We start from the raw sequence: 18767 nt of genomic DNA, 5'->3' as shown, positions 1-18767 counted from the left end.
CATAGAGAAAATCAGTGATTTTAACATCACAGCACACAGGAGTTGTTGATCCTCTGCTGCCTCCATCACTAAGTTCACATGTGATATTGAGTGAATTCAGCGATGAAATCATTTGCTCAGATTTACCTCAGTGACAGAAAGTGACCACATGAGGCAGCAGTAGACAAGCAGCTCCTGTGTCCCTTTGTGATATCAGTAGATACTTGACTTTGTGATATCAGTAGATACTTGACTTTGCGATATCAGTAGATACTTGACTTTGCGATATCAGTTGTGGACATGTGTGGTACCGTGGTACCGTGGTATCACTCCTCTGGATGATCATTTCTGTCTCTCTTTTTCCTCCTCCTCTTTTTTCTGGCAGTTTGTTAGTTTTAGTTTGTTTTTCTCACGTCTTTCCCACTGCTCCTGTCTGTCAGCATGTCCAGACTCTCTGCAGCTCCTTCAGAGTCCGAGTCCGTCCCCCCACCCATCACACAGACAGACAGACAGACAGACAGCACCCCGGGTGGTGTGATTAATAGCCCTCTGCTGGGACTCTCCATCCACTCAGCACTCTGTTGAGAGCTCCTGAGACGGGACAACAGTTGCATCCCCTCTTCACACTGGGCCTAAGCCGCGCTGTCAGTCCCCCGTTAGGGCGCCGTTAACTGGCCAGATTTACAGCCACTAACCAGCACTAGGTGGCAGCCTGTCTGGAGGACGGGGAGCCACTGCGATTAATCACACTTCACGTGATGGGGAGTTTTTGAACAGGAAGGCCAGAGACTGTAACACCCCATAATCCGCGGTGTTGGTCAGACACACAAACTATTTGTCACCTTTGACTCTGGGAATCTGAGATGGCGTATTTATGACTTTAAACACATGATAATAAATCATGAGATAATCAAGAGATTAATCGACAGTCAGAGGAATCATAACGGGACGTTACTTTTTAAAAACAGTGGCTGAACATCATTTTTTTCCGCAGTATTTATGGCGTACTGAGATTTGGGTTGCTATATATATTTTGTAAAGTCAATAATCAACAATGATTTCTTTGTTAAATGAAGCAAAGAAACAAATATTACAAAATATTCACATTTAACACATAAAACATTTGAACACTTAATCATAATTGCTAAAAAAATATATATAATCATTGTTATGGAATTCATTGTTGCAGCCCTGGTTTAGAATTAAAATACTAATCAAGTGAAGTTATTTTCAGAAATTGGAGACAAAAGAGTCGTATCTAATTTTTTGAAGAAAGGAGCAGGGTCGGCTCTGTGAAGGCGGCCATTTTGGACCACCGTGTTTTTACGGTAGCCCACGATGGACAAACTCAGCAGGTTTTGAGTTTACTGAGTGTATCTGGCACACTTAGAGAAGAAGAGCGAGGTGAGGGACAATTGATCTGCACCGTAAAGTTCACACACTGTTTGAATCGTTACCTCAGGAGATATCTTCAAAAAACAACTGTCGCCTACAGTGAGGACGTCCACAGACCTGCTGTGCGATGCTTCTTCACATATTCTTAGACTTTTCTCCAAAAAAACATTTTTGCATTAACGTTAAGTCGCGTAAAACCACTCACTTTATGGTCTTTTGAGCGCGTCGTAAAAATAACAGTGACAGCGGGACGGAGAATCTGAGCCAGTGTCCAATACTTCGAGCCACACGACGGCGGTTGAGACACGTGTCACACATGTAAAGAAAATGCCATGAGGCAGATTCTCCTTGATCCCAAATGCCTGCGTGAGTAAACATATTTGCATAAGTGGCTGAGCGACATGAATTACTGCGCGTGGGCCGCAGCTGCAGCTGCCAGCTGCTTTCTGCCGCTTCAATTACGCCAGTGATATACGAGTGAAGATCAGGTGGCGGCAGGAAGGGATTGGTGAGAGACGGAAGGAGGGTAAAAGGTCACGACCAGCACTCCACCCACCCGGACCTCAAGGTGCAGCAGCCTCTGGAGGCCGACAAGTGTCTGCCTGACAACGAGCTGGGACCCTCACAACACAACACACGCTTGACCTTGAAATGAGACATGTCTGCGTTTTGTCTTGGTGACGGACATGATGGTAAAGATGGGGTGAATAAGTGAGGCCGCCTGTGGCACGTGGTTCAGACAGGGCTCCCTATACGTTTGAAGATCCTATCATTTCATCTTTTAAGGGACTGAAGCTTTTTACGGAGAACTATTAGGGCCACTTAAAAAATAAATATAACAGCAAGTCAGAATTCTGACCATTTTTCTCAGAATTCTGACCATTTTTCTCAGAATTCCAACTTTCATCAAATAATTCCAACATCTCAGAATTACGACTTTAATCTCAGAATTTCGACTTTCAACTCAGAATTACAACTTTTTTTATTCAAAATTACCACTTTCTGACTTTAACCTCAGAATTCGGACTCTCTTGGTGCGTTTGCCGATATCCGATAAAAAGCAAAACTGTACCAAAAAAATTCCCATCACGATTATCCTGGTGAAAATAATTGTGATTTGTGATATTACTGAGATGCCTTTAATAAAAACGTTCATTCAAACATAAATGACAAGAACTGTATGTCAGTGAATAATAATGTTTTATTATCATGCTGCTTTATTATCATGGTGCATCCCTACTGATGATCATTTATTCATCTTTCCCTTTCATTTATTTTCTTAATTGCGTCACATTTCATGTGAATCATGGCCATGCGTTGATTTATTGTTTGAACATTTACTTGCGTTACTATAAAAATCAAGTTCTCCAACGGGTGGGCGAAATAATGAATTTAAAAACATTGAGGTTTTTTTGGTTCTAACTGTAATTTTCAGTTTTTCTAAATGATCTGTTTTATGTCATTGCTTTTGGGGGGGAAAAGCAGGATAATTATTGCAAAGGTCAGCTGGAGGGAAATCAAATCATACCCTGCACTGTTCACGCTGCAAATCCACAGCCGTACCCCCTGATATCTACCTCTGCTGCTGTGCTGCTGATTCAGGTCAATTAGAGGTGTGCTTGTGAATTTCGTTAGTGTGTGGAGGAAGAGGAGGGAAAGCTGTCAGTCAAAGTGCCACTCCGGCGGCTTTGTATCCGAGGGGCTGCGAGAGGCTCTAAACCTGTATTTGTATGAATAAAAATGAAGGGATTTAGGAGCAGACAAAAAAGAAAACGCAGCGGGGAGGGGGTTGATGGAAGAGGAGAGAACTGAGAAGCCGAGGCTCAGTGACTTCTGCATAAAACAGGTACAAGTGCAAAAGGAAGGGAAGCACAAGAGGGAAATAAGATGTATGTCAGAATCAAAGGCTTCACTTTCTTTTTCTTGGTGAAATAAATCCACAGTTTTATTCAACAAGAGACGGACACAGCTTTTGTCTCATTGAAGACAACCCTTCATGAAAAAGAGACGCCACGTGCGAGTCAGGTAACGGGGGAAAAAGATCACGCCCGATGTGTTCACACGTTAAAATACAACCTGAATATTTATTGTGTGTAACGTCATCAAAGTATGTTCCCATTAAATTTTGGTAAGAATCTACTGATGACATCACAAGACATCGTAAAATTGTCAAGAAATCCCATTCTTTTAAAATGGGCAAAACTGTAGAAAAAAAACACACCATCAGATTATATTTCATCTGGATCTGATTCAGATTACGACATCTTCACAAATCAGAAATCATTTTGTCATGTTTATGTAAAAGCTATAGGAAAAATGTTGAGGAGATTTCTTGAATGCATCTCATTAACTGCTCTACATACAAATATGAAAAAGACATTTGCATATTTGATAAACAATACCATCAAATATTTGAATATAATTCTTGCTAGCAATGCCCGTCGCTAAGCGGTGTCGTCTTAAACAGATGAGTTGTTAAAAACAAGGGTATCGGACTGAGGTTGGTATCAGTAGATACCAAATGAAAATAGGAAAGAAAGAGAAATAATGTCTGTTCGTTTGCGTCCGTGTGAATATTTAGCAACCTTACAACCCCCGCCCACTTATTTTTCTTATAACGCGAGTAGCAACACAATTGAACAACTTTCTGTCCATAAACCTAAAAAAAAACTTGAGAGAAAACTTGTGAGATCCATCTAACTGTATTTACTTTTTTTGTTTATTCAAGTAAAAATAGGTTTTGTGTTCTTCTCTTTCTTTATTTGACACTTTTTTTCCACCCACGTGTGCGAAATCTCTAAAGACAGGATACAGTGATATCTCTTGTATTTTCTCACGGACTTTAGTTACTTTTCATTGACAATCTCCAAACGCAAGACAACGAACGACAGCAAAGAGAGAGCTGGGAATATGTATTCTGCGTCTCCACGGAAACACAAGGCCAGCATTTCCAAAAATACAGTTTCAGGTCCTAAAACGCTGTCTCCGTGTGGACAGAACAAGTATTCGCATAAAGCCGTTATCATGTGGACAGGCCCTCAGTGTTTGTGCCTTTAAAACACCAGAGTTCTTTGTGACACAGATGTGGAGAGCGGTGGATTATGTGGGTGGAACGAGGTTAGAGACGGAGCGTTAGCTTCCAGGCCCCGTACTGGTAACTAACCCGTTTTAAATCAGAGGGAAGACTCCTGCTTCCTGGGACTGATCTGCCTTCACTGACTGAGTGGATGGAGCTGAGGCCCCTCGACACATGGCCCGTCATCAGTGCTCCTCGGCATCTGTGCTCTCATTGTTGGGGATGTCGAAGCGAGAACTTATTTTACACCAGGTTTTTTTTTCTTCCCCGTGCTTTCAGAAAAAGAGAAGCAACACTTCCTTTCCCAGAACAATTTATCTCTCCGCTTGACAAGACTGCCTGCTATATTTACCCAACTAAAATTGCAGATGATATACTTCCAGCTGCACAGCTCTGGAGCTCGCCCCGGCACATGGTCCTGTCAATCACTGTGGTTACGACAGAGTGCGAGTGAAGCCCTCCGACACAAACGCAGAGAGCAACATGGATTCCCAAACATTAACAGGCAGAGCCTTCTGTACAAGAACACAATTTTTGCTGATTAATGTTTTTTGAGACACAAGTCTGAATGAGAAGAAGACGGCGTATGAGAAGAAGACGGCGTATGAGAAGAGGACGGCGTATGAGAAGATGAGAAGAGGACGGCGTATGAGAAGAAAGAGCGGCGTATGAAAGGGCGGAGTATAAAGAAACGGCGTATGAAAGAAACTGTGAATAAGAAACGGCTGAATGAAAAGCGTATAAAGAAAAACAGCGTACAATATAAAGAGAAAGCAGCGTATAAGAAAGCAGCGTATAAAGAAACAGCGTATAACGAAAAAGAAAAGCCAGCGTATAAAGCGGCGTATAAAGACATTAATATGAAAAACGTATGAAAGCGGCGTATAAGAGGCGGCGTATGAAAAGGCGGCGTATGAAAGAGGCGTATATAAGAAAAGGTAAGCGTATAGAAAGAAACGGTATAAAGAAACGGTGTATAGAAAGATATTAGCGTATGAGAGACAACAATATGAGAAAAGAAAGAAGCAGCGTATAAGAAAGAAACGTATGAAACGGCGTATAAGAAAGAGGACAGCGTATGAAAGAAGAGGCGGCGTATGAAAGAAAATGACAAATAAGAAAACGGCGTATAAAGAAAGGACAGCGTATATATGAAAAGAAGCGGCAAATAAAGCGGCGTATGAAAGGACAGCGTATGAAGAGAAAGCGGCAAATAAAAACGGCGTATATGAAATGACAAATAAGAAACGGTGTATAGAGAGAAAAAATACAGCGTATAAAGATAAACAGCGTATGAAAGAAAGCAGTGTATAAAAAGAAAACGGCCCGTATGAAAAACGGCGTATAAGAAAAAGCAGCGTATGAAAGGAGACAACGTATAAAGAAAGAGCGGCGTATAAGAAGCGGTATAGAAAGATAACAAGCGTATAAAGAAAAGCAGTGTATAAAGAAAAGCAGCGTATAAAGAAAGAAACGGTGTATAAAAAGAGAAAGAAAGAACAGCGTATGAAAAGAGCAGCGTATGAGAAAACCCGGCTTAGAAACGGCGTATGAGAAGAAGACGGCGTATGAGAAGAAGACGGCAAATAAGAAGACGGTGTATGAGAAGAACACGGCGTATGAGAAGAGGACGGTGTATGAGAAGACGAGGAACTGAAGCAGTTACCTTTGACCTGGCTAAAGTCCACATTGAACTTAAATGTCCGCTGTACTTGGCAAAAGTGCACAGAATGATTCAAATCTGTTCACAAATGTTATATCTTGTATTCTCTTCTATTTTATTTCTTTTAAGTCTGTGGTGTTTTTTTTTTTACTGATTTCAGTCACATCAAAGTTAAAAACTGTGACAGAACGAAGATTTTTTATATTTCCTTTTGTGGGTGAATGAGTGAATGACATGGCAGCAGCGGCGGCGGCAGCAGCAGCAGCAGCGGCAACAGCAGCAGCAACAGCAGCCGCCCACCCACCACCAGATTAGCACCCCTCCCACATATCACCGTCCATCTCTGAGAAAAACAAAACTAATTGATCAGTCTGTCAGGTGTACAACTCTTCTGTTGCTGCTGCTGCTGTTATTTTTTCTCTCACCAGAGGGAGGGGGGTCAAAATGTCCTTGACTGAACTGACTCATTACTCCATGAAAATGCTTCAAAATCTCAATTTCATATTGAAAAAATACATAAAGTGTAATGGAATCGTTTCAAGGGCACTATGACATGGAGGAGGAGGTTTTTAGTGATTTGAGGGCTAAAAGGAAAGAGCTACAGGCAGAGAGCGGAAAGAAAGGGTGGATTCCTCGTCCAGCAGCAGTGCCTGTCCATCTCCGCCACAGAGACATTCCCCGGAGGGAAGCTCAGACCGCTGCAGCTCCATGTGCTGCGTCTTTCCCACTGTGTTCAACACGGTCATTGCAAAGGCATGACAACATACACACGATTGTCTCCAGAGCCAGATCCAGCCTCTCAGGGCGAGGAAGAGGAGGAGGAGGTGGTGGTGATCCAGCCTCTCAGGGCGAGGAAGAGGAGGAGGAGGAGGTGGTGATCCAGCCTCTCATGGTGAGGAAGAGGAGGAGGAGGTGAAGACAAGCTCCACTGCAGCACACACTTTGACTCACAAATGATCCGTCAACACACTCCGCAACACAGAGAGAGAGAGAGAGAGACAGAGAGAGAGAGACAGACAGAGAGAGAGAGAGAAACAGAGAGAGAGAGAGAGAGAGAAAGTTCATGTTCTAACTTGACCTCTGCTCTTTCACTTTGTCACAGAGCAACGAGAAAAAAAGACGGGGCGAGCGACTGCAGCAAAAACTTGACAATCACTTGAATTCTAACGTGAGCGAAACGTTTTCCTGAGTTCATGTTGGTCTTAAATCACTCGCTATATCTCGCTACACCTGGTGAGAGCTGAATACTTGGGAGTGATAAAAAGAACAGCGCCCCAGGTATTTGGTGAAAAGTATCAGGATATGAAGGTAAACAACAGGAAGTTACACACACACACACACACACACACACACACACACACACAGCGACTGAAAAAACAGCTGCTAGTGCTTCATCATCATCATCACGACCATCTGACATCACACACTATGTCCAAGACAGGAACTCAGACAAGTTTGCATTAAACACACATGACTAATTAATAACTTAATGACGGTTCTCAAACTGTGGTGTGTATACCACCGGTGGTACGCGAGCTTCCTCCGGTAAACAAATAACAATTACACATAAATATTATACACGACTATTTCAGGTTATAGCCAAGACACTGAAAAATGCTTTTCCTTGGATTTGCTGATTTTTTTTTTGACTCTGGAAATCTGCTGATTTCATGACGACAGAACTTTTCTTTGCACAAAAACAGCCCAAACCATCTGGAAGGTGAGACTGAGAAAGATTCCCACCTCGACAGGAAGATTAACATAATATTTGTGCAGGTGAACAAACTGCTGTAGACACATTATCATCACTTCACACAGAGTCAGTAGAAAATAGCTGATTTAAAAAAAATACATATAAATGTGAATGTATAAAAGACAGAAACTGAGACATTAGGACACATATTGTATCTCAGATAAATATTGCTGCTTCTACAAAGACACCGTCTGCCACCGTCATTTACCTTCATCATCTTCTCAAAATAAGGACATTTTAATCAAATCGAGCACCGAGACGACACCTGGAGAAATGATCCAGTGTTACGAGAAAAGACGTTTTAAAAGGCCAAGACATTTCTCACATTTATCTCACAGGAAATCACCTGATTAAATATCCCTGCGTGAAAAAGCTGAAAAACACCCTGAGCTTTTATTCATACGATGAGTTTAAAATGAGGAAAATACAGAGACAGAAACTGTCCGATCTTTGGTGAACAGCGACAGAGTCGAACTCAGGGTACTTTCACATTGAAATCATTCTCAGTGCTGTTTAAATGACCTAAAAGCTTGATTTGGTTTAATTAGACTGGCACGCACACACACACACACACACACACACAGACAGACTTACCTTTAATGCTGTTCAGTATTTCCTTGAGGTTCCCAAAGCTGTTCAGTAACGGGTCCTGTTCTTCATCCTGGAGAGAGAAATACAACCAAAAGTGTACTTTGTCATAAAAGGTATTTCAGTGTAACGAGATACTGACACACACATGTTAAGAACATGTTCACGTCTTTATCTCACTGTGAGACAGACTTTTCCAACAGGAAACTGAAGACGGTAAACCACTCACTCTCCCACACCAAACCCCATAGAGAAAATCAGCCATTTTAGCTCGCGGGGACACAGGAGCTGCCAGTCTACTGCTGCCTTGTGTGGCCAGTTTGTGTCACTTAAATAAATATAAATTAAGATTTTCAGCAGCAGTGGATTAAAATCACTGATTTTCTCTATGGGGTTTGGTGCAGGAGAGTGAGTGGTTTACCAACTGTTGGAAAAATCTGTCCAACACAACTGAGATAAAGTGTCCAACACACTCCTAAGATGACATAGACTTTTTGTCGCGTGGTTTCCATGGATTTTCTTGCGTCTCCACTGGCAGCCATGTTGTCACTGAGAGCACCGCGTCTTGTGCTGGTTTTCGTTCCACAGGCACAGTGCAGTGCAAAGATAATAAACGTCAGTCCACTCTGTGTTTGACTTACCAGAGGAGTATGAGTATTCCATCTAGAGTTCCTCTTGATTGATCCAACCACAGTGCCAATTTCTCCTTGGACAATGTAGATATTCTTGTCCACCATGCTGCTGCTGCTGCTGCTGCTGCTGCTGCTCTGAGAGAAGAACACAAGTGGATGATCAGTTTTATTACTCAGAGACTTCCTCGATATCACATTTTACCAAACCTTTTATATGGAGGATCCACTTCTTCAACCTACCGTGACCCAAATCACAACATAAATCATGGCAAGAGCAACATTTGTGCCTAATGTGGCGACTAATTTACAGCCATATCTATAACATCTAACGAATCATTTCCAAGAGATGTTTGGTAGTCATTAAAATTTTATGAACATTTAAAAACATATACACATTAATCTGAACTAAAACATTGGGGAAATCTCTGCAAATTTGCTTGGGGACCAAAAAGAAAAATCTTCTGCCAGCCATCTGTGTGTGCTTTGGAAACCTCAGCTCTATATAGTTTATTTCTTACACTTCGAGATTATCACATAATTCCCATTAGAGGTCGACTAATGTCTTCACATCTCTCCAATTGACATTATGCAATTATATTCAGTACTTTTAATAATATAATGAATGAATATAAAATGCATGAAACCGGTCATGAAAAACCAAAATAAAAGTTAGTTTGAAAAAATAAAGTTTTTACTGACAACAGTCATGAAGTTTCTGAGAGCAAAAATTGTAATAACTGACCCAACAGGTTATTAAAAAATGTCAAATATTGGCCCAGCTAATCAAACTACCAATAAATCCCATGTTAGGATATTTTGATTGACATTATATTTCATTAAAATTACACCTAAAACCTAAAATACATCCTACAATCATGATTTTCATGGTTGTGAACCTCAACTGTGGACGCACTGGAATTCATTCAAGTGAAAGATGAAATAATCTTTTAGATTAAATGAATAATATATAAAAAAGTGATACAAAATGTAAACATGTCTAAGAACATTAATTCTGTTAAGCTACAAGTCAAACTTCATGAAAATGGAAATGAAATCTAAGAACCAAACGGCACATTTCCATTTTCTTCACCGCGACGACGTTTTAAACCGACACAGAGTCACATTGACGTGCTGTTCATATTTGACCAGCAGTTCACCTTCAAAGTGGTTGGATTAACCTTTTTTTTCTCCCTTCTGTCGTAAAACACATTGTGTCAAACAAAGATTTTCAGGAGTTCAGAGCCTTTGAGCAAGAGGAGACACGTTTTCAAATTCATGACAGGCAGATTATACTCAAAATAATAAGAGGATGAAAGTGTGACAGACTGCACAAAACACGTCACCAGGGATGTATAGATTCCTTTTTTTAAATCTATAATACAATCATGACCTGATGTTATATTCAGGGGTCAAAGAGTCAAAAATGAGACTAAGCCCACATCTGAGAAGAGGACAGCAGAGCAGGTAGAGAAGAATCATCTCATAATAACGTCACTGGGTGTTTTAGCACGATGTCAAACTATTTGTCCACCGTAAATTCAGAAAACCACAAAGAGCACCAGTGTGTGCAGAGATGACTTTGACCTTGTTTTGATAAGAAATGCAGGAGAACGGGTTTGTTAGGTGTGGGTAACTCGAAAAGGCCTGGACGTCCACGGAAGACAACAGCGGTGGATGATCGCAGAATCCTTTCCATGGTGAAGAAAAACCCCTTCACAACATCCACTCAAGTGAAGAACACTCCAGGAAGTATGTGTAGCAGTATCTACGTCTACCATAAAGAGAAGACTTCATGAGAGTAAACACAAAAGGATTCACCACAAGGTGCAAACCATTAATCAGCCTCAAAAATAGAAAGGCCAGAATTGACTTTGCCAAAAAACACCTGAAGAAGCCAGCCCAGTTCTGGAACAGCATTCTTTGGACAGATGAGACTTAGATCAACCTGTACCTGTACCAGAATGATGGGAAGAAGAAAGTTTGGAGAAGAATTGGAAGCTCAGGATCCAAAGTACACCACATCTTCTGTAAAACATGGTGGAGGCAGTGTGATGGCATTGATTGGACGGTGCTTCACAGTACAGATGGACAATGATCCAAAACATACTGCAAAAGCAACCCAGGAGTTTTTTAAAGCAAAGAAGTGGAATATTCTGCAATGGCCTAGTCAATCACCAGATCTCAACCCAATCGAGCATGCATTTCACTTGCTCAAGACAAAACTTAAGGCAGAAAGACCCACAGACCCAAAAGACTTCATGGTCGCAAGTTCAACTCCACCACTGGCAGGTTGTACTAAATTCCCTTGTAAGTCGCTTTGGATAAAAGCGTCTGCTAAATGACATGTAATGTAATGTTACAGACAAGCAACAACTGAAGACCACTGCAGTAAAGGCCTGGCAAAGCATCACAAAGGAGGAAACCCAGCGTTTGGTGATGTCCATGGGTTCCAGACTTCAGGCAGTCATTGCCTGCAAAGGATTCTCAACAAAATGTCAGGACATGCGTGAAAATTGAAATATTTTAGCTAGGGCTGCAACAAACTAATGATCAATCCAACACAGATTAATCAAGAAAAAAGCAACATATTCATCATTTCCCATTTTTCCAGCTAAGTGTGACCAAAAAACTAAATTTCTTAAACATCTGGACAAACGGAGCTGTTGTCAATTATTTATTTACACACTTTAATTTAGCTCACACTTTCAGTGACACTCCCTCTCCGTGTTGTTTTGGTGTCCACACACATCACCAGTGAATATAAACACACATTTGATCACGGAAGCCTTCGAGTGCTGGGTCAGACCCTGAACTACCTTCATCCTGAGTGGTATCGATTCAACAAGATGCTGGAAACAATCCTGAGAGATTTGGGTCCACATGGACGTGATCGTGTCGCAGAGCTGCTGCACGCCCACGACGTCCATGCTCCGATCCATCGCATCCCAAAAGATCTGTTTACTGTGGACCCTGCCGTTTGAGCTCAGTGAACTCGTCGACATATTTGAAAACCAGCTTTTAGTGATCCGACGCATTATCCTGCGGGAAGACGCCATCAGAAGATGGCCGACTGTGGTCGTTAAAGAATGGACATGGTGAGCGACAGCACTCAAGGGGAGACAGTGGTGTTTCAATGACGGTAAGATGGTTCTAAGCACCACTGAACCCACTGATAAAAGGCAGGATGGATCATCCTTTCATGTTCTCAGGCATGTGTATCTGAATATGAAGCTTGGAACTTCTGTGCCAAGAACCACAGACAGCAGTGATACACCAGGATTAAGGAATGATGTAAAGAATGAGGATGAAGGCGAACTTCCATCTGTGTGAAGGAATGAGGATGAAGGAGAACTTTGACAAACTCTGAACTTGCGTTGTCGGTGAAGGTTCCCAGTCAACTCATTTGTCATTGTCTTTGTTTACATGGACACAAGTAAGACGAATAAAAATGTGTCACGTAAAACGAAGGCGCTGCTCTGACACATTCGGAAACAATAGGGTTGGTATAAGCAGACATGTCAGTCCGAGTGCAACCTCCTGGTTTGGTTCCATCGGGTGTCTGATCCACGTAAACGTGATGTGACACAAAAGTCACAGACACAGATGAGGAGGACAATGAGAGGGATAGTGGAGAGCGAGTGGACAGGAGCAGCAGGAGAAGCAAGAAGCTTCTTCTTATACTTGCAGAGATTAGAATTACACAACACTGGGCACGTCAAAAAAAGTCATGCAAGCGATGAAATTGTAGATTCCCATTTGAACTAATCCTTTGGGAATGAAGACATTTTGCACATGCAAACATAGCTACTGACTTGAACGTTAAACTACTTTAAATCACTTCTTCATCATCTTAAACCACGTCTAAACACGTACACAGTTGTACCTAATGAAGTGAACTGTGGTTTCCCAATACAGTTGTACATACGCTGCAAACAAGTGAAGCAAGCTAGCTGTTTTGGCTGTCAGCTGAGCTAGGGAGGAGTTAGCCGGCTAATGACACATACAGGGCGATGCTAAGATGCTAAGCTCTCCGGCACATTCAGATTCCCATTAACGAACGCAACACACAAACGCAACGTGGGGATAAACCAGTGATAATGAATTTGATTAGTCACCCACCGAAGTGTTTACGCTGTTGTTGCATAAGAAAGCACAAGTTAACCTGCAGAGAAACATGACAGCTACCTAGCAGCTAGCGAGTCAGCTAGCAGGGGCTAACAAGACGCGACAACAATCGTATGCCGTTGTTTCTGATTAATGACACAAACAAGTTTAAGTTTACAGAAAACAAGTAAATAAGTAAACAAATACGTCACCTGTTTGTTTGTGTGTGTGTATGGGTGCTATGTCGCTAGCGCTGTGGCTGACTCAAAGCCTAGCTCCACCAGCTAACAGGCTAATCCGGCCAAACAGTGAATGAAAAATAGCCAACGTTTTCTTCACGACGACGGACAAACGCGCCGCAATCTTCCCCACATTCCACTGCGGGGCGAAGCGGTGTCTCCGAACACAGCAGAACGGGTCACTCTTTTACAGAGAAAACGTCCCAAATAGTGAGTAAATTAAGCGTCTTCCAGCGTATGTCTGTCTGTCTGTCAGGCTGAGGCTGCCCCTGGTAAACACACTGACGTGGAAAAAGTCTGCGCTCTCAACCCAGCATGACGGTGGACGAGGTTTGATTGACAGGCCGCGAACGCGACACACCGGCAAAATAACACGGGACTCTAAAATATAGAAACGCGACCATAAAACATACTGCACTGTACAACTGTGCTCACGTTCAATTACGTAACAAAAAAAATAATCACAGTGGAGAGGAATTCTGGACGAAAACTAGCATAAGCAAAAGAGGGCGGGACAGCGGCAGTGGCGGAGTTAAAGGTTGGTTGTCTCCGGTTGATGACAATAACACCGCCTGCTTTTCTATTGGAAGAAACAAACCGGAAGCGTTCCGCTCTAACGAGAATGACAATCAGAAAAAAACACTTAAAATATACTGAATGTACGGTTTAAAATGTGATTTAAACTATGGTACGTGCAAATAGAGCGTGTATGGATGTACGTGTCAATTATTTTAAAATAATAAAAAAAAAGGGTTTGTTTAAATTAGACAGAATTTCAACACCAACAAAAAACAAACTAAAATTTGTAAACCACTCACTCTCCCACACCAAAGTCCATAGAGAAAATTAATTATTTTAGCTTGCGGGGACACAGTAGTCTACTGCTGCCTCATGTGGTTACTTTGTGTCACTGAAGTTAATCAGAATGAAGGATTTCAAAAGCCAAAGTGACAAAATAAGACATTTGAACTTAGTGATGGAGGCCGATCGACAACTCCTGTGTGTGTGATGTTAGAATCCCTGATTTTCTCTGTGGGGTTTGGAGTGGGAGAGTGAGAGTTGTACAAAAAGTCATTTTCATTTAATTTTCCAGTGCTAGCATGTACCAACCCAATACAATGACTTAACAGCCAATCATAAAACAGTGTGTGTATACTGTATAATGTCCACACAGCTACAATCTTACCACCTCTAATCTCTGTGTGCAATCATTTGCTCAACACCTCTGCTCATTGTTGTGATTAAAGTGTTTAATCAGGCCTGTGTTTGATCACCTGTGGGAGTTGTAGTTGCATCATTTTCACATATAGTATCATGTCCACAGCAACTGCCACTAAAATATGTTGGAAAATCTGTCTTTAATCCGGTCCTTTTGCCAATAAATGTGATTTTATGACACATTAATGCACCATATCACCATGGTTACATATGAAAACATCTGGATTCCTCTTGATTACATTGCCTTCATCCAAAAAGATAATATTTATGTAAGTTAATGTCTTGGACACGATTCTGTTCATCATTTATTACGGACAATGAGAATAAGAGTGGCGCGATTCCTTTTTCGACAGTTTCACGTACACAAAAATGATCAAATCACTGCAGCAGAACGAGCCACCGCGGGTCGCCACGCGTCAGCCGTGTTGTGTGGTCGTCTCATCGCAGGAAAACACACATACAAAGAAACTCAGACAACACACATTAGAGCCGACTCTCGGTATGTTCTTGTTTGAAAAGACGTAGACTTGATGGATTAAAGCTTGTTTTATCTGAAATTCCAAAGACAATATCGCATAAATAAGTGACGTCATTTTTGGTTCAGGAACGAGAAGTCGTACGTATTTCTTTTTTAAAACGTTTTCAATGGTACAGGCCGCGTTCCATTTAGAGTGGAAGTCGGGAGTGGGAGTGATGCCATGTATCTCAGGCTAGCTAGAATACTATGTGTGCGACTCAGAAGTGCGATGAATGGTAAAAGTGTTTGGACGGTGGTCAGCCTTCTTGCACTCCCATGTTAGGGTTGGCAAGGTTGTTCCAAGTTTCTAATTTGGAAATCTGGGGGCGTTCCTGTGTAGACGGATGCCACATGACCACGGGAATTGGGCTCATTGGAAACACAAATGTTTACCACCACTGCGAGAAACACTACTCGTTGACAACAATGCTATACGGGGTATTATGCGCATACAAATCTCGTAGCAACAAGTAAACAGAAGTTGGAACACACCAATAGTTCCCAGGGATCAAGTCTTATGCTAATCTAGGCAAATAAATGTGTAATATAATTGATCACCTTGTGATAATATGATATTTGAAGCCTGTCAGACAAACTGTTGGCGATTAAGAGACGGACGAACGTTCTTTTCATCATCGGCAATGTCACATTTTACTTCAAAGAAACGAAATAAAAACAACTTCGATGTAGTGTATAATATAATATAATATAATATAATATAATATAATATAATATAATATAATATAATATCAAATAATGTAATATAATATAATATAATATAATATAAAATAATATAAAATAAAATAACACAACACAACACAACACAACACAACATAACATAACATAACATAAATATAAATATAATATATATATTTATATATAATATAATATAACGTAATATAATATAACACAATTGCAATCTAAGATGAAGATGGCGCCACGGACGGCTGCCTCAGTGCTTCGCTCCGCAGTACTTTGTTTGTTTTTGTTTATTTGTCACGTTCTAAGTTATCCTTCCATCATCAAGTTGAATGTATGATAAGTTATGTTGATGTTTATGTATGTTCATGTTTACGTTTAATGTACAGCGTGTGCTAAGGATAAAACCGGAGTCAAATTCCTTGTATGTGCTCACATACTTGGCCAATAAAGCTGATTCTGATTCTGATAATGTAATAAAGTGTATTTTTCAACTCTAAACTGACATTTTTGATTCACTGTCTAAACGACTCACTCTCCCACACCAAACCCCATAGAGTAAATCAACGATTTAACGTGAAAGCACACAGGAGTTGTTGAGCCACTGCTGTCTCCATCACTAAGTTCAAATGTGTTATTTTGTGAATTCAGCTTTTGACTTGTGTGGGAGAGTGAGTGGTTTACAAACTTCAGTTTCCTGTTGGAAAAGTCTGTCTAATAGTAGAATAAAGTAGTGATAATATAACATGATATAATATAATATAATCCCCACCGTTTCTGACCTCATCTGTATGTATGTTCAGAGTGAGTTTATCAGATTGAGCTACAGTTCACGCAGCAGGTGTTACAGTAAAGCAAACACACCTGTATCATTTTCATGCAGAACCTGCTCCCGTGGTTAGTTTTAGTAAAGCCTCTGCGTTCCAGCAGCAGCAGCAAAGGTCAGCATGAGATGACAAATGTTGGCGTTGTGTACACCAGGATCATATCTGGAGACCCACAGCTGTGTAAAGAATGTGTTCACACTATTTAAATAACTGTGATTCATCGCGTTTTATTTTACTCATTGTGACAGCGGGACAATTACAGTTGTCTTTTCCCATATTTCAAAGAAAATTCCCACATAAGTGAAATAATTTGATTTACATTGCTATTTTTTTATTGTTTTGATAAATTTAAATAAATATTCCACTATGTACAAATAGTCATAAAAGATTTATTGTGTTCTTTTCTGAAGCTAAATCTAAATCTAAAGAACAGCGTTAGTGAGGCTGTTGTCAGTGTGGTGGTTTATATGAACTTTCTTTGTAAACCACTCACTCTCCCACACCAAACCCCATTGAGAAAATGTACTTTTTCAGCTGCCAGGGACACAGGAGCTGCTGGTCCTCTGCTGCCTCGTGTGGTCGTTTTGTGTCACTGAGGTCAGTCTGAACAAAGTTTTTCAAAAGCCGAATTTTACAAAATAAGACATTAGAACTTAGTGATGGAGGCAGCAGTGGATCAACAACTTCTGTGTGTGTGATGTTAAAATCACTGGTTTTCTCTATACAAACAACACACACACAACATACATACATGCAACATATTACATGCAACATACACACAACATACATACATGCAACATATTACATGCAACATACACACAACATACATACAAACACACAACATACATGCAACATACACACAACATACATACATACATACACACACAACAAACACACAACATACATACATACATACATATACACATATACATACACATAACATACATACAACATACATACATACACACACACACATACATACATACATACATACATACAACATACACAACATACATACATAACATACATACAACATACATACATACATACAACATACACAATACATACATGCAATACATACAACATACATACAACATACACACATACATACAATACAACATACACACATACATACAATTAGCAACATACATACACACAACATACAAACACATACATACAAATACACATACATACACACAACATATAAACAACACATACATACATACACACATACATACATACAACATACACATAAATATACATACATGCAACATACACACAACATACATACATACAACATACATACAACATACACACAACACACATACAACATACACACAACATACATACATGCAACATACACACAACATACATACATGCAACATACAATACATACATACAACATACATACAAATACACACAACACACATACAACATAACATACATACATGCAACATACACAAACATACATACATACATACAACATACATACAACATACACACAACATACATGCAACATACACACAACATACATACATACAAATATACATACATACACACATATACATACACACATACATACATGCAACATACATACAATTACACACAATATACATACATACAACACACAAATACATACATACACACAAATACACATACACACATACACACATACTACATACACAACACACATACTACATACACACAACACACATACTACATACACACAACATACATACAACACACATGCAACATACACACAACACACATACTACATACATACAACACACATACAACATACACACAACATACACACAACCTGAGCTTACTTCACCTTTGTTGCACTTTTACATAAAAAAAGGCAGAAAAATAAACTTAGTCAGTAAAAACACACACACATTGTGTAGACGTGTGTGTGCGGCACCACAGCAGTGATGTGGTCTGTATGGAAACAGCTGCACTGATTACAGCTCTGCATGTGTGTGTGTGTGTGTGTGTGTGTAGACACAGACAGACACACAGATGTGAACAGCTGTGGACGTGCACAACCTTCTGTATGCTCCTATAACACGGCAGT

At 40.4% G+C, this 18767-nt stretch overlaps 1 protein-coding gene across 6 annotated transcripts in view; it reads right to left on the bottom strand.

The window, feature by feature from the left end:
- The window catches only part of LOC122760317 (Golgi-specific brefeldin A-resistance guanine nucleotide exchange factor 1-like), a 32685-nt gene extending 18928 nt beyond the window's left edge, over positions 1-13757 (bottom strand). The window contains exons 1-3 of one of the 6 annotated variants that reach the window (XM_044015409.1): positions 13403-13757; positions 9096-9200; positions 8461-8527 (exon numbers count right to left, since the gene is read on the bottom strand). In XM_044015409.1, coding sequence (XP_043871344.1) covers positions 8461-8527; positions 9096-9191 — 163 coding nt within the window. In that variant the 5' untranslated portion in view covers positions 9192-9200; positions 13403-13757. Of the gene's footprint in view, positions 1-8460; positions 8528-9095; positions 9220-13402 lie in introns of all 6 variants that reach the window. The other 5 variants (XM_044015407.1, XM_044015408.1, XM_044015403.1 and 2 more) reach the window with 5 other exon arrangements.
- Between the last annotated feature and the right edge of the window lie 5010 nt (positions 13758-18767).

The sequence above is a fragment of the Solea senegalensis genome, unplaced genomic scaffold (assembly GCF_019176455.1).
Source record: "Solea senegalensis isolate Sse05_10M unplaced genomic scaffold, IFAPA_SoseM_1 scf7180000013409, whole genome shotgun sequence".
Taxonomy (NCBI): Eukaryota; Metazoa; Chordata; class Actinopteri; order Pleuronectiformes; family Soleidae; genus Solea; species Solea senegalensis.
Note: the sequence above shows the minus strand (reverse complement) of the source record. Positions and strands in the feature narration are given on the sequence as shown.